Source organism: Seriola aureovittata, chromosome 8 (assembly GCF_021018895.1).
Source record: "Seriola aureovittata isolate HTS-2021-v1 ecotype China chromosome 8, ASM2101889v1, whole genome shotgun sequence".
Classification (NCBI taxonomy): domain Eukaryota; kingdom Metazoa; phylum Chordata; class Actinopteri; order Carangiformes; family Carangidae; genus Seriola; species Seriola aureovittata.
The window spans coordinates 13,171,421-13,185,541 of record NC_079371.1 but is presented as its reverse complement, the minus strand read 5'-3'; the positions used below and the strand labels follow the sequence as shown (position 1 = coordinate 13,185,541).

The following is a 14,121-nucleotide window of genomic DNA, read 5'->3' as shown; positions in this document are numbered from 1 at the left end:
TTTTTCATATTTAGTTTAGGTTCAGTCATTTGCAAAGAAAACCGTTGAATTCCTATATGATCTTACCTGTTTTGTGGTGAGATGATACTGTCCTCTGAATCGCTTTCCTCCTCTGCTTCTCCTACTTCATCACTCTCCTGCTCTTCTTCCTCCTCTTCCTCCTCACCCTCGCCTTCCTCTTCAGCAGACCCCTCCTCATCCTCACCTATCTTGTTGTCATCTTGTTCACTCTCATCCTCTTCATCCTGAGAGGAGGCAGAACCCTGTGTTCTGTTCTCGCCGTCTTCATTCTTCAAACTGTCTTTATCATCTCCCTGATCCTCCAACTCTTCCTCTGCTGCTGTCTCTTCCTCTTCCTCTGCTGTATTCTTTTTGGCAGAAACATCACCATCATCTTCCTCCACATTTCTCTGACTGTTTTCTTTCTCCTCACCTTCACCATCGGCTCTTTCTTCAAGATCTTCATGCTCCTCTTCTTCCTCATCCTTTTCTTCAGCACTGCTCTCTTCAGCACTGCTCCTTCGCTCCTGCTTTTCTATTTCTGCAACTCCATTTTCAATCTTTATACTAACACTTTGTGATACTTCCTCTCTACAGCTGTCTGATTTGTCATCAGGACCTTGATTCAGGACATTTTCACTCCTGGATTTCTCAATCTGACTCACTGACTCCTCACTAGTGGAGTTACTCTCTTCTTTGTGACTACCAGAGTCATCTCCCTTGCTCCTGGTACTTTCACTTGCCACCTCTTCCATCCTTGGTGATCCAACAGGAAGTCCCCCACTTCTAGTCCTTGTTCTACCACTGCCACTCGTGCTGCGCTTCTCTGATGAGGTTTCGCTCTCTGAGCTTTGAACCACAGTGACTCCAGCAACGACAATTGCACTGGAAGTCATAGATGACCTTAAGAGGAATGAACAAAAAACTGTCAGGTAAGATGATTTGAAGAAATTTATAATACAGTGATATCAATACAATACTGTGGAAAAAATAATATTCCATTTAAAGTCCTGCATTTAATGTAGAAATACAGAGGTAGAAGGCATTAACATCTACTTAGAGTATCAAAGTTAAAAGTGCTCAGCGCAGAATAGGCCTTGTCAGTGTTATATTACTGTAATATTGGGTTATTGTTAGTAAGGAACTAAATTGTCCAGTAAAGTCCTATAAAAGCCCAGGACAGTAGGAAACTCTATCATCAAATAACAAATTAAACTATAACTAGTTTGCTTCATACATTGCTAAATCTATTACACTGTCATATTTTACAAGAATAACTGCAATATTTTCTTCTGAAATGTAGTTTAGTGGAAATATTCAAGTAAAGTACAAGCAGCTAAAATTGTACTTTAGTGAATGTACTTAGTTGCTTTCCATCACTGATTAGGTCTGTATGAACATAGAGGGGTGGTTCTCTGCCTCAGGGATGGGACCCCAGGTTGCAATATTGTTAACAAGATAGGAGATGAGAAAAAAAAGCTTATTACAGTATCTCTGCAACAAAATGTGTCATTCTTCTTTGTGATGTATGATACTACAAAGCCTCTTAAAACCATTCAAATGAGACAAGCTGTATGTGGAAAACTTAATGAAGTACACAGGCATGAAGGGAACCAAATACAAAGTGAAATCTTTAAAAAATATCTTTACTCACTCCTGAGAGCTGCACCTGTCTCTGTGTGAGGAGGTACTCCGTGTTTTTCCTCTCTTCTCCCTCCTCTTCCTTATCTCTCTTCTCGCCTGACTGGAATCCCTGCCACTCTCGCTGCTTTCTGCATGGCCACTGGACAGGCGAACTACACACACATTACAGATAAACTTATTTTAAAAAAGAACAAGGCTACACATGTTGTATAGATATACACACTGACATGAAATAAGTGCTTGTTTTCTGTTAAATTTCATTTTCCCACCTGGTTTAATGTCCAGCTCCTGGGATAAATGGCTGCTCCTGCTTCCACCGCCTCTCTCTCTCTTTGAGCTAGGTGCTCTGCTTGTCTCAGCCTCCACCCCCCTCTCATTAGGAGGCTGCTCTGTGTAGAGCTGACCCAACAGAGCCCCAGAGCCTGAGGGGATCCCAGCAGCACCTGTAGGCCAGGACCAGGGGTAGTCAAGCTGAGGGGGAGCCCAGCCTGGTGGATCCTGTCTGGGCCAGGGATGATGATGATGATGATGATGACTAGATAAAGACGCAAGGTGTTGGAGCTGGAATTGATCAGGATGTGGGAAGATGGCGGGCGGTGGGAGATAGGATGGAGGGGCATGAGAGGAACCTTGGGGTTGACAGGGCACTCTGATAGGAAACCTAGCTGTCTGGGATCGAGTGTGGGTGAGCCAGGAAGACTGCACGTAGGGGAGATGAGAGGAGACATCTTGGTTGTAGTCTGAGTGGCTGCTTTGGTTGTTGTTGTTCTCTTGAGATGCAGAAACTTTCTGTGTCTTTTTGGTAAGGCCTACAAACAGAGGTACATGCTGAATATGAGAGTACAGAAGACCTGTTGTGTGATGCTATAAATAAAATTTAAGAATAAATGTCACAATATAATTTCTTAAAGTGAGTGAGGAAGAGAAAAAACCTTGCGAAAGTAAAGGTTGATCTGTCATTTGTTCTTGCTCTGTATTCTTTAGACATGACCTCAGATACTCCTCCATCCTCTGTTGAAGAAACAGCCTTTTTCACACTGATCCAGTTTCATAAACGTCTCAAAATGCCTCACATTCGAATGGCTTGCTGAATTAAAGGAAAGCTGCTACATACCTTCCTCTGAGCAGCCTGGGTTTTCTCCTTGAGTTGCTGCTGCCAGCGGGGGGCGCTCTCTTCCAGATACCTCTCATACTCCATCTGCAGGGGTCAAAGGTCAAGACAAACATTGAGCACAAGGGCTTCACTGATGCAGGAATGAAATACAAGTGTGACTGTTTTTTTTACAATCAACATAGAAGCCAGGATTCTTTTCCTGAGCTACTTCCTAAATTTTTCTTCGTGTGTGTGTGTGTGTGTGTGTGTGTGTGTGTGTGTGTGTGTGTGTCTGTGTCTGTCTGTCTGTCTGTCTGTCTGTGTGTCTGTCTGTCTGTCTGTCTGTCTGTCTGTCTGTCTGTCTGTGTGTGTGTGTGTGTGTGTGTGTGTGTGTGTGTGTATATATATATATATATATATATACCCGGATCATTTTCATGGCAGCATTGCGGGCCAACATCTCTCTCAGTGTGTCCTGGGCTTTCTCGAACTGCTGCAGGAGCTGCCTGTTGTGCTGCTGGGCTGTAAGCTCTCTCTCCTTCAGCTCCTGCCAGCGCTGCTGCAGGTGCATCACTCTGCTGCAGGAAACACACACAGTCTGAGATGACAAACACTGAATGAACCGATTTACACAATGAGCAGATTAATTGATAATGAAAATGTTCTTTAGTTGCCCGCATACAGCCTGGATTTTTGACAGAGGTGGTGAACAGCTGGTTATCCTGACATGAACTCTGCAGTATGTGTTCTCCTCCACATCCCCATTCATAGACAATGATGCATAACGCAAACATCTTATTGCGTTTTTGTCTGTGCACTTACAGATGTTGGTGACTCTGAAGAGTTGAAAAGTCAGTTTGCAACAGCAATGGCCTGTGGACACTGTAAGAGGAGACATTGCATCATGATACAGCATCATAGTAAAGCATGCCACACACACACACCTATCCACTCTCACACACCACCCAGAGTTTACACCACTAAACTTTCAAGTTTCCAAATAAAAATTCAATAAGCTTTACCAAGGCTACATATTGATCTCCCTCTTGAGTACCACCCTGTTCAAATCCCTGCAGAAGTCAAATTGTATTATGGTAATTTTAGTCAGGAATGGTAATCATTGTTTGCTGAATGCATTTTGAAAAAAAAAGTCCAACATGATCCCCACTCCCTGACTCCAGGGCAGCATCCAATAATCTTACCTATTCTTTAGACTGTGCTCTCTTTGTTTTGTGAAAGTGTTTCTTTCAGTGCCGGTCAGATATCCAAGAGACAGTAAATTCTCCTTCGGTGCAGCCATGACTGAAGGCTTTCAATGGATGCAGAGATTATCAAGGATTAAGGTCTGCGCTTTGAGGGGGAGGGACCAGCGAGATGCTGCCAAATCCACACATGGACATGGTAATGGGGTTAAACAGTAGTGTGAGCTTTTTTTTTTTTTAATGCCACACAGGTAACCAAATTATTGAAACATCCACTTACATACACTATAGTTCTGTAATTGAAAAGATTGAAAACCATTAATATGGAACTTAATTCATTCAAAAGATGACTCAGGTAAAAGTATGTAAATGTAATCAGAAAAAATTACTTAATCTATTAGAAGTAAAAGTACTCAATGCAGAAAACATCCCCTGTGACTGTTGTACTATTATATATATATCATTATATTATTATTCTGGATGCATTAATGTGTAAACAGCATTTTATTGTTCTAGCTTCTTGAAGTGACGCAATTACCACAGCCCAAAGTGACAACTTCACAATGCTTGTTTTGTCCAACCAAGGTTCAAGGTTCAAGCTTTTATTGTTGTCACGTGTAAACGAAATATCATTTCTTGTGGACTATTTGTCTTTTGTACAGCCTGCTAGAGGAGGTCTTGATACTTCAGTGACACTGGCTGGATTCTAAGGAGGTGAAGGAGGAGCTGTGGCTGGGGTCGTTCACAATGCTTATGGCCTTGTTTGCGAACCGTGTTGACCTAACCCTGACCTAACCTAAACCTAAACAAAACTCCAAACTTATTGAATTAAAAGCATTATTATTAACCAGCAAATAATCACATTTAAAAAGATGAAACCATGAAATATTAACAAGAGTTCCGTCAGCTCACTAATTGATTAATCAATTATTCTTTTCAGCTCTATGTGTATATACTATTGGTTATTCTTATTCATAACAAAGTCTTTCAAGTATTTTATAGACTCTTTATTTGTTTTGTATGTAGAAAATCTTTATTTGTGAAGTCATTAAAGATAGCAAATAAATGTAGTGGAGTAAAAGTACAAAATGACAGAAAATGGAAATACTCAAGTAAAGTACCTCAGTAGCTACCTGGTGCCTAAGTACCTAAAAATTGTACCCGAGTATGGTACCTCAGTAAATGTGGTTAGTAACTTTTCACCACTGTACATATTACGTTTTGAACATTGTTTTGAAAAGGGCACAAGATTAACGGCATTTTTCTAGCGGAACCATAGTATCTTGTAGCATTACGGATATGTTTTTGTGTGACGCTTGCAAGCAGAAACTTGATTCCGTCCATTGACAGATCGTGGTAAGGAGAGGGTTTTTACAGATTACCGGCGTCACATTTCACCTCTTACATTACATGAAGTTGTACCCGAAGTTTTTCTTGGTATTGTTAATACCGTGCGGTTGGTTTAACCTCAGTCAGAAAGCTAATGGTGTGGTTATACGGCTAACAAAGCTAACCAACGGTTATTTGGCGGTGCGTCTTTGAAATCAGTCCTTCCCATAACCACACCACTGGGTTTCCAGCTGTGGTTCAGACATCGCGCAGAGGAGGACACGCAGGAAACATGACGAGTTTTGCCAGTAAAACGTTTTGCAGGGTCGAGAGGGTGTGTCGCCACCTCCCCGTTGCCCTGAACACTTTCCTGGTCTTCTCCATCACCGGGGAGGTGAGCTACTTGGTCCTGGTCGAGGCTCCGCTTGAGGCGGACCAGAAGAAGACGGAGTGGTCCGCCTGGTGGAAGGTCGTGCACCTGCTGGCCCAGTACTTTATGCTGGGAAACATCTGCTGGAACGCCCTGCTCTTCGTTAAAACCAGCCCCAGCATCAAGGGGGTGTTCCTGGGAGGAGAGGGGGTGGGTCAGGGTTGGAGGTAAGGAAGGAGCAGCTGTGGGGGTTGTTATAGACAAGAAAATGAATGGATTTTATTTACAATTTAGCAGTAGTGAATACACAGTACACTATATGACCAAAAGTATGTGGACACCCTTATCTACACACTTCTGTGCTCTTTTGGTCAGGGGCAGCCTCCTTAGTTCCAATCGAGGATTTTTTGTATGACATCTAATTCTTACTTTGAAATATAACATCAGTCCTGTAAATCAGTAAAAAAAAAAAAAAAAAAAAAAGAGAGAAGCAGCCTATATCAGTAGGGACTTCCCATTTCCATCCAACCCCATGGAAACTAGAAGGGTTCACCAAAATACAAAGTGCCTGCCATAGAAATAAAGCCGATAAAAAATATAAGACACAATACAATTTTGAGAGACCATACAAAGCAAAACTCCCAACATGGAAATCTGCATCATCACTTTGCTTCCACCTCATTCTTTTACTTAAGCAACATAAAAGAGATATACTGTACATGCCCCAGTTGAGGAAATGTTGTTCTGTCTGTCAACTTTTCTGCCAATTCCTAAGAAACATTTGCCATCCAGTCATTATTGCTGTGTGGGTCAAATCCTTCATGATTGCAGAAAAGCAGAGTAACCACAGCAAAGAAACATCAGATTTTTTCCAATTTCACCTGTGAAATGTTGCTTTTGTCATATTTGAGAATAGATATTTTGTCTTTTTCCTTACACAGGTACTGTTATACATGTGAGACACACACTCCTCCTCGCTGCTCCCACTGCTATGACTGCAAAGTGTGTGTGCTGCGGCGGGATCACCACTGTGTCTTTTTTGGCCAGTGTGTGGGCTTCCGTAACTACCGCTTCTTCCTGAGCTGCTTGTTGTTCATGTGGTCTGGGCTCCTCTACGCCACGCTGATGAACGCAGAGGTCTTCATCGTCATACTGAAGGAGGGGGTGACTGTGCACAGCGTCCTGCTACTGCTCATACCCTGGATCATGCTTGTTTCAGGTAGAATCTGGTGTCTCATCTGTTGGTTGTCCCATTTTGTATCTATTCTTCATAGCTGTGGTAGCACACTATATCACCAACATCTTCAAATGTCTTGTTTCGTCTGACAAGTCCAAAATATTATATTTACAGTTATATAAAATAGAGAAAAGCCGTAAATTCTCACACCAGAGAAACTGGAGGAGGCAAATGTCTCAAAATGACTCAATTAATCAATTACCAAAACAGTTGCCAATTAATTAATTAATTCAACCCTAGTTTTTTGCCCTAATGCAGCAGAGGTTTTAAATAAGAAGTACTGGACAGCACAGGAGAAACGTGATCCTTATATTTGCACCTTTAAGACTGACTTATTTTTAAATAATTTCAGTTGTTCTGAAACTATTTGTTTTAAACAAGCCATCAAATACACAAATATACTACATAATAGCAAACATGCCCTTCCCTCATGCTGTGTACTTTATTGTTTTTTGTCTGCTGTACTTTTATCTGCCAGAATTCACTTGAGAGAAAGCTCCGATCATGACGTCCTATTAATACACTGCATTGTTTCACGGGGATCAGTAGTTGAATTCACAAATACATGTGGATGACTCTTGACACAAAAAATGGCACTTATTACCAGGGCTATTGTAGTGTTGTATTTAATTTAATAAACATTGAAGGTTATTGTCCAAGAAACTCAGAATTAATGCAAAAGGAATACTATCTTTATGCTTCTTGTGCATCGGTTCAGTTGTTCGAGATGAGGTGCAATCCACAAATCTAGCTGGAGTGTTATGACTGACTGTGTCCCTTCTCCGTGTCCTAGGCCAGGTCTCGGCCCGTGCCTTTGCCTTCGCTTTCATTGCTGACACATGTGTGGTGGGCTTCCTGCTGGTGTCAGCCTTCTTCTTCTTCCATCTCTTCCTGATGTTTCGGGGACAGACCACAAGGGAGTGGTACTCATCCCGCCGACCCTACAGCCTGGGACTCCTGGGCAACATGCGTCACACCCTGGGCCTTCGCTGGTACCTCTGCTGGCTTTGCCCGCTCATCCCATCACCTCTACCTGGAGATGGGATAAGCTTTCAGGTTACAGGATCACTGGAACCTGCCCGGTAACAGCTTAAAAGTCTGAATATTAACAGGCTGTGTCCTTACTTTATTGGTGATAGTTAATGTTATTGGGGAGCAGCAGCAGGGAATATCACCTCAGTTCAAGAGGAGATAGCTTGGGATGGGAAGAAGCTAGAACGGTGTGTGGTTGTTAAAGGTGTTACTGGGTATAACTGTCTACCAGTATCTTCTCCTCATCCTTTACCTCTGCTGAGACAAAGAAATTGTGGGCCTACTTTGGAAGGTACATTGTCCTTGACCTAAAGGTAATCTGTACACTCATTGAGGCTGGCCTCATAATATTACCACAGAAATGAGCAGTGGTTCTTTGGGTTTTAGCACTAAAATATGTATGTAAACAACACTGAAATGAGAATGTATTCTATTGATAATGAAAAGTTTTAAATCCTCATTAACAGGATGGAGGAACAACTCGTAATTACTGATTATGACTCCTGGGTAGTCATCCTCTTGGAATCAATGACTTCTTAACTGGGAGTCTTTCTTATACAGATAAACTGCCTAAATCTGAAGGTCGAACAAACTTGGCTTGCACTGTTTATAAAATACACCATTATTAGCTTCCTATCTGCTTTTGTGTGTTTGCTGCAATGAACATGATGTGCGTATACCTTCGACTCCTGAGATGAGATTATTACACAGAACTTTATCCCACATGGGACAATGAGAAAAATTACAGTTAATGTCTTAACATCTACAAGACAGCATGTGTGTTAGAGAACAATCGACAGAAATTGTACATCTAGTGTTGCAGTCTACAGACTAATGTAAGGGCATTTAGTGAATGCAGTATTTAAAATCTACTTATGGACACTTTTCACGTTTCGGTCAGTCAGGTACTATTACAAACAAAATTTACAGTGTAACAAGATGGCGTCAATCAAACTGTGACTTCAGAATTCCACTGGTAATTAAATTTAATGAAAAAGCAATGTTTTTCCAAAAGATTGTTAGTCAGTTCTTTTTTGTTTTCTGATGTGTTCCTGGCGCTCTTTCACCTGACTGTTTTTGAGTATATTTTATTTAATCACTCTTCTGGTGTGAAAACACTACATACTGAAAAACCTGTAAGTAGTATGGATTAGGAACAAGATGAACATGTTTTACAGCACTTGATGCCAGCATCTTAACTTTTGTTGCCTCATTACAACACCCTCCAGCCTCACACCCACCCCTCTCACCACAGGTGCACTTACTTACCAAAAACTATTATTTGTCAGTATTGTTAGTTGTTTCGCCAAATATGTATGTCTGCTTAATTTCTTTTTTTCCTGCTTTTTCATATGGCTCACACCATTTGAATTTCTTTTTGCCATTTGAGAGTGATGAAATTTATTGTGTCGAGGGATGTGCAGAACTATTTAAAAATGTTTCATTATTTTGTACTCTGAAAATGTATGTGGTGTAAGTTTTGTTGTAATAATTAAATTTGAGTTTGAAAACTTTCAAAATTGCTGCTATTGAAATTATTTTAATGTATGCTTGAGTGTAAGAACAGTCAAATGTACTCATTCACATTCCTTTTGATTTAATTCTAAGGGATGATGTTGTTAAAATATTAGAAATGTGATTACAACTAAGATAGCTAGAACTATTTTAGACCCATCTTCATGACCCTCATGAATAGGGACATTTTGGACTTTTGTTCCATGTCTGACATAATCACAACCAGCTGTTCATTTCTAAATCATAACGACCAAGTCCATAGCAACCTGTCAACCCAGGTCACCTGTGCTTGGTGTGGCAGCTAGACCTACAATTTAGCTGTGGTAACTTTATTAGCTTGAATTTACTTGCTGGTAAGGCATTTTATTGTCCATTTATGGCGGCACCGCAGTTTCAGCATTGGGCTTTGTTGGGTTTTTAGTAAATGTGGAAATTAAAATGTCCAGGGTTCGGTTTCGTTGCGTAAAGTTAGCTAACTGAAAAACGTTAGCTGTCAATGGTAACATTAGCTTATAGCCAAGTTAGTTGAAGACATGGAATAATGGTGTCGGTTAAAAGGTCTTGAAAAAGACCGACTTTATTTTCTCCAAAACTCAGTTATTGTGTCTAAGACACATGTGAAATGTGAACTTATCTAATGTTTACCTCAGTTCTTTAAAAACAAAAAAAGTGTAACCTAGCTAGCTAACCTAAGTTCTCTAACCTTTGCTATCTTTAGCGACAAAAACGGCATAAAATTCAACGTTACCAACATTTAAAATACGTTTTTTTTTTCAGTGTTTATCGGCTATAACCTTAGTCACACCACACTGGCTGGTTTTCAAAGCTGTTGATTTTTCAGGAAAGGGCGGTTATCGAAGTTACTGTGACTGATTTTTCATTGTAAATCATAAATCTCTTATTCCAGGGTATCTGCAGGTCTAAGAAAGTCTTTAAAAAAATTATTGCTGCCATTGCTGTAATGTCACTTATAAAATGTGATTGTAGCAACAACAACAAAAGAAAAAATAACAAATCTGTCTGGAAAAGACTTTATGCCATGTAGAATTAATATGTGGAACTTAAAAATAAGTTTTTTGAATTTAATTGAAATTGATCCATCTACCCATTTTCATTGCATGTTGCGTTGTATGCTTATCTGAATACAGTAAAAATAATTTTGCACATATTGCAGGTATTGCTGCTTTATGTAAAGTGTTTTAATAATTTATGCACATTGTACCAGGTAGATAAACTGACTTTGGAATATGTTTAGATTAGAAGATATGGGGAATATCTCCTAAAAGCTGTGTGTCACTCCTAATAGGAGTTTGGTTGTTTATATGTTGCTCACAAGCAGGAGGAAGGAGGAGTAAACAAGCAGGATGTTTGTCACAGAGGAAAATATGTGAGTGAATTTTACTTAACAAATCCACACAAAAAAACTGTCTGGATGAGTGATGTAGTGGCAAATATATGAAGATTTGTTTCTGTTGTGTGTGTGTGTGTGTGTGTGTGTGTATGTGTGTAGGACAATGAAGGAGATGCTTGAGAAAATAGCTGAGCTGGATTACAGTCAAAGCCAGCTGAAGGAACTTAACACTGAGATGAGGCACTGGCTGGATGTTGCAGATGAGGATATGGCAGCGCTGCGCTCAGAGAATGTCACCCTCAGAAAACAAGTGAAAACGTAACTAGTCACACATTATCATCTCCACTCATTAGGAGAAAGGTCCCTGTATTGTCACTGCAATCATCTTTTACTGTGTTCATCATCGATAATTCTGTTTGAGCTCCTTGCTGCCCTCAACATAGCCAGTGGGTTTTTTTTTCTCATGCATCTTGTTTGCATTCAGGCCAGGTCTCCATCCTTGGACTTGCAGACCACAGCTATGTATTTGATTCTGGATCAGAATTTGATAAACATATCCACTATATCATTAGCTTTACGGGTTTTTATCTTTACCTAATTGTAACCACAGAATCGTTCCTGTTTTGTATTTAGGTTTTTGCTTTTGAAGCAGTGTCGTAACACTTTGGTGGAAAAACTGTCAGGGGCTTTTCTTTGTGTGTCTGCAGCCTGGAGAAGATTGTCAGTGAAGCACAGCAGATTGAAGCAGAGCCAAGCAGGTCCCTCCTAACGGATGACCTTGATGTCAAGAGATGTAGTGACAGAAAGATTCAGAAATTGGTGAGTAACCAGAATTGTTATTGTATTACAGTAGAACTTCTGTTTTTAAAAAGGTATTTAGACTTAATAAAAGCTTAAATGTGTGGGTGATGTGGCAGTGATAGCTGATTTCACTCAGCTATAACAGTGACTTCAGTTCATAAAATTATATCACTTGAACTAACCTGCCATACACTTGAGCGAAAGCAAAATCCTTGATGATATTTAGTTTTACATTGCATTAACAATTTGCCCGGCTGTGTTTCTAGTGGGTAATTTTTGCCTCACAGACACCTAGAGCTGTAAGAATCATTTTTCAGAAACCACCACAATTTAAGACTAGTTGTGAGACTTAACAACATTAATATTTACTTAACGTCCCCTGTTTGTCAGAAAGGGCAGTTGCATAATGGGTTTCATCTAAATGGCAGTGCATTCACAGTTAGTGAAACTGGATTCAGTTCAGCTCTGCCACCACAATACTAGTGGAGAGCACAAAATCTAAATGAACCATCACATTACCATAAATATCTGCAGGTAAACTTCAGTCTGTCAAATAGGCTGATGGTTGGCATTTTAAATATCTCAAGGTGAGCCTTCAAATTGTGTTTTTGTGCAGGAGGAGGAATCCACCATGATGAAGGAACAAAATAAGAAACTAACTGCAGAGGTATGATGTCTTTTATTGTCACATAATTTTTCCAATTCCAATTCCAAACTTTAATCATCATCATATAGTATACTACAGTTAGAAGGGGTACAGAAATTTGAAAACACTGTCCACATTTAAATTCTTTTCAGCTTAAGAAACTCCAGCAAGAGAGAGAACAGGACAAGATAAGCTTGAGCAAATTCAAGGTTTCACTTCAAACCCTCGAGGTAACAACGCAGGTTCAACTTGGAGATGTTTGATTATATTTCTCTCTCAATTCATCCTACCATTAGTCATTTTACATTGTCAACCAACTCCTCATTTGTTATGTCATGTGTTGCTTTAGCTTGGAATGGAGGAGGCTCAGTTAGGGCTGCTGCACAGGGATGAGGTTATTCAAAAGGTAGGAACAGAGACTTCAGTATTAGGCACTGACTGAGCAAAAGGCCAAGATTTTGATATAAATCTAGATCTTTCTCTTTGGAGTTCAACATGAGTATTTTGGCAGGTTTTTATATGTCATTATTTGAACATCACATTTTTAAACATGTGTGTATGTGTTTTGTGATAGAAAAACCTGAAACTAAAGCACTCAGAGGGAACAGTAGAAGAGTGTTCCATCATCATAAAGGTAAAGATTTTCTCATCCATTGCTATTCAGTTATTACTTCATTGTTATTTAGACATTGTCATATACAATTTGAACATGCCATGTAACTCCTTGCTCATATGAATTACTTAAACTATGACAAGGAATTAATCTGAGGGTAAATTTGGTCGTTGCATCTGTAAAAGAACAGTAATATATCACAGAACAAATTGAGGTGTACTCATGATGGATATTTCACCTAATTTGCAACATTGACTATTGACTGCTGTCAGATGTTTTGATTTCTTTGCTCCAGGATCTCAGGCTGACAAATCAGGAGCTGAGGAAGCAGTTGGAGAACAGACAGGATGAGGCCATATTGTAACCATGACGCACAAAGTCCTCTTGCTTTGAATGAATATCATGATGTACACTGAGTCGTCTGTGTGGACTCACACTTGATTGTGTGTCTGCTGTTGGTCTCCAGGTCTGCTCTGATAGAAGAAAATGAAGGCTCGCTCAGTCCCCCTCTGTCTTTCGCAGACGAAATGAAGCTACAGGCTGCTTCAGATGAACTGAAAACCAGCATGTCAGACTCCGAACATCTAAGAAATGTATGAATTCTCTCTGTGACCCATATGTTTAGAACCTTAAAAAATAATAGATAGATATTTAGTGAGATATTTACCACCTTTTGACTTTTTTTGCACTTCTACAAGTGACCACTAGAGTGTGCCACCACAAAGCCAAGTTTCAGAAGCTCTGTTACTGTAGATATAGAAACAAGGTAGATTAGTGATGTCTGGTACTGTGTCCACAGGACGAAACTGAGGAGGAGGAGCTGCTGAAACCTCAAAGTCTCACAGTAGACCTTCAGACCAAAAGGTACTTTGGTATATGATGAATGAAAGGTAGGAATATGTAGAAAACTTTCTGTTCTGGAACTTGCAGTAGTTCTATATCATATTCACACTCTTTTTCTCTTCTTCTTTCTTTACTCATCACCATCCCTCTGGCTTCTCTGTTGTCTAAGGCGTGAAGGTACATTGGAGACAGCCATCCAGAGAGCAGGACTATTTATGATGTGCATCTTCATTGTCCTTGTTTTGGTCTTTGTGGCTTCGGGAAGCTGTGCAGGAAGCGGTGATTTGTTTTCCATTAGCAGCTTGTGGACCAGTGCACATCTAATGTTACAGCCCTACTGCAGAGTGCACTATGGTGCCCTACCTCCGATTTGATCTTAACACTCCTTCTTATAAACATAAAAGTCTATTCCTCTGCCTGACTGTTTGTTATTTTTGTAGCTGAG

The 14,121-nt window shown here is 40.1% G+C and overlaps 2 protein-coding genes across 5 annotated transcripts; both read left to right on the top strand.

Moving 5' to 3' along the window:
* The first annotated feature begins 5,261 nt into the window (after positions 1 to 5,261).
* zdhhc24 (zinc finger DHHC-type containing 24) lies at positions 5,262 to 9,421 on the top strand. Its single transcript, XM_056382063.1, has 3 exons — positions 5,262 to 5,865; positions 6,580 to 6,857; positions 7,669 to 9,421. Exons 1-3 carry the CDS (start codon positions 5,561 to 5,563, stop codon positions 7,959 to 7,961), a joined length of 876 nt encoding a protein of 291 aa, XP_056238038.1. The 5' UTR covers positions 5,262 to 5,560; the 3' UTR covers positions 7,962 to 9,421.
* A 256-nt stretch (positions 9,422 to 9,677) lies between these two features.
* Positions 9,678 to 14,092, top strand: LOC130173734 (girdin-like). Of its 4 annotated transcripts, none has more exons than XM_056383203.1 (12): positions 9,678 to 9,775; positions 10,762 to 10,809; positions 10,933 to 11,091; positions 11,481 to 11,592; positions 12,191 to 12,241; positions 12,373 to 12,450; positions 12,570 to 12,626; positions 12,795 to 12,854; positions 13,129 to 13,193; positions 13,300 to 13,426; positions 13,633 to 13,697; positions 13,846 to 14,092. In XM_056383203.1, the coding sequence occupies exons 2-12, from the start codon at positions 10,787 to 10,789 to the stop codon at positions 14,048 to 14,050; spliced, it is 1,002 nt and encodes a 333-aa protein (XP_056239178.1). In that variant the 5' UTR covers positions 9,678 to 9,775; positions 10,762 to 10,786; the 3' UTR covers positions 14,051 to 14,092. The 4 variants fall into 4 exon arrangements, with proteins under 4 accessions (XP_056239178.1, XP_056239176.1, XP_056239177.1 ...); XM_056383201.1 differs by having other exon boundaries at positions 10,759 to 10,809; XM_056383202.1 differs by having other exon boundaries at positions 10,729 to 10,809.
* The last annotated feature ends 29 nt before the right edge of the window (positions 14,093 to 14,121 follow it).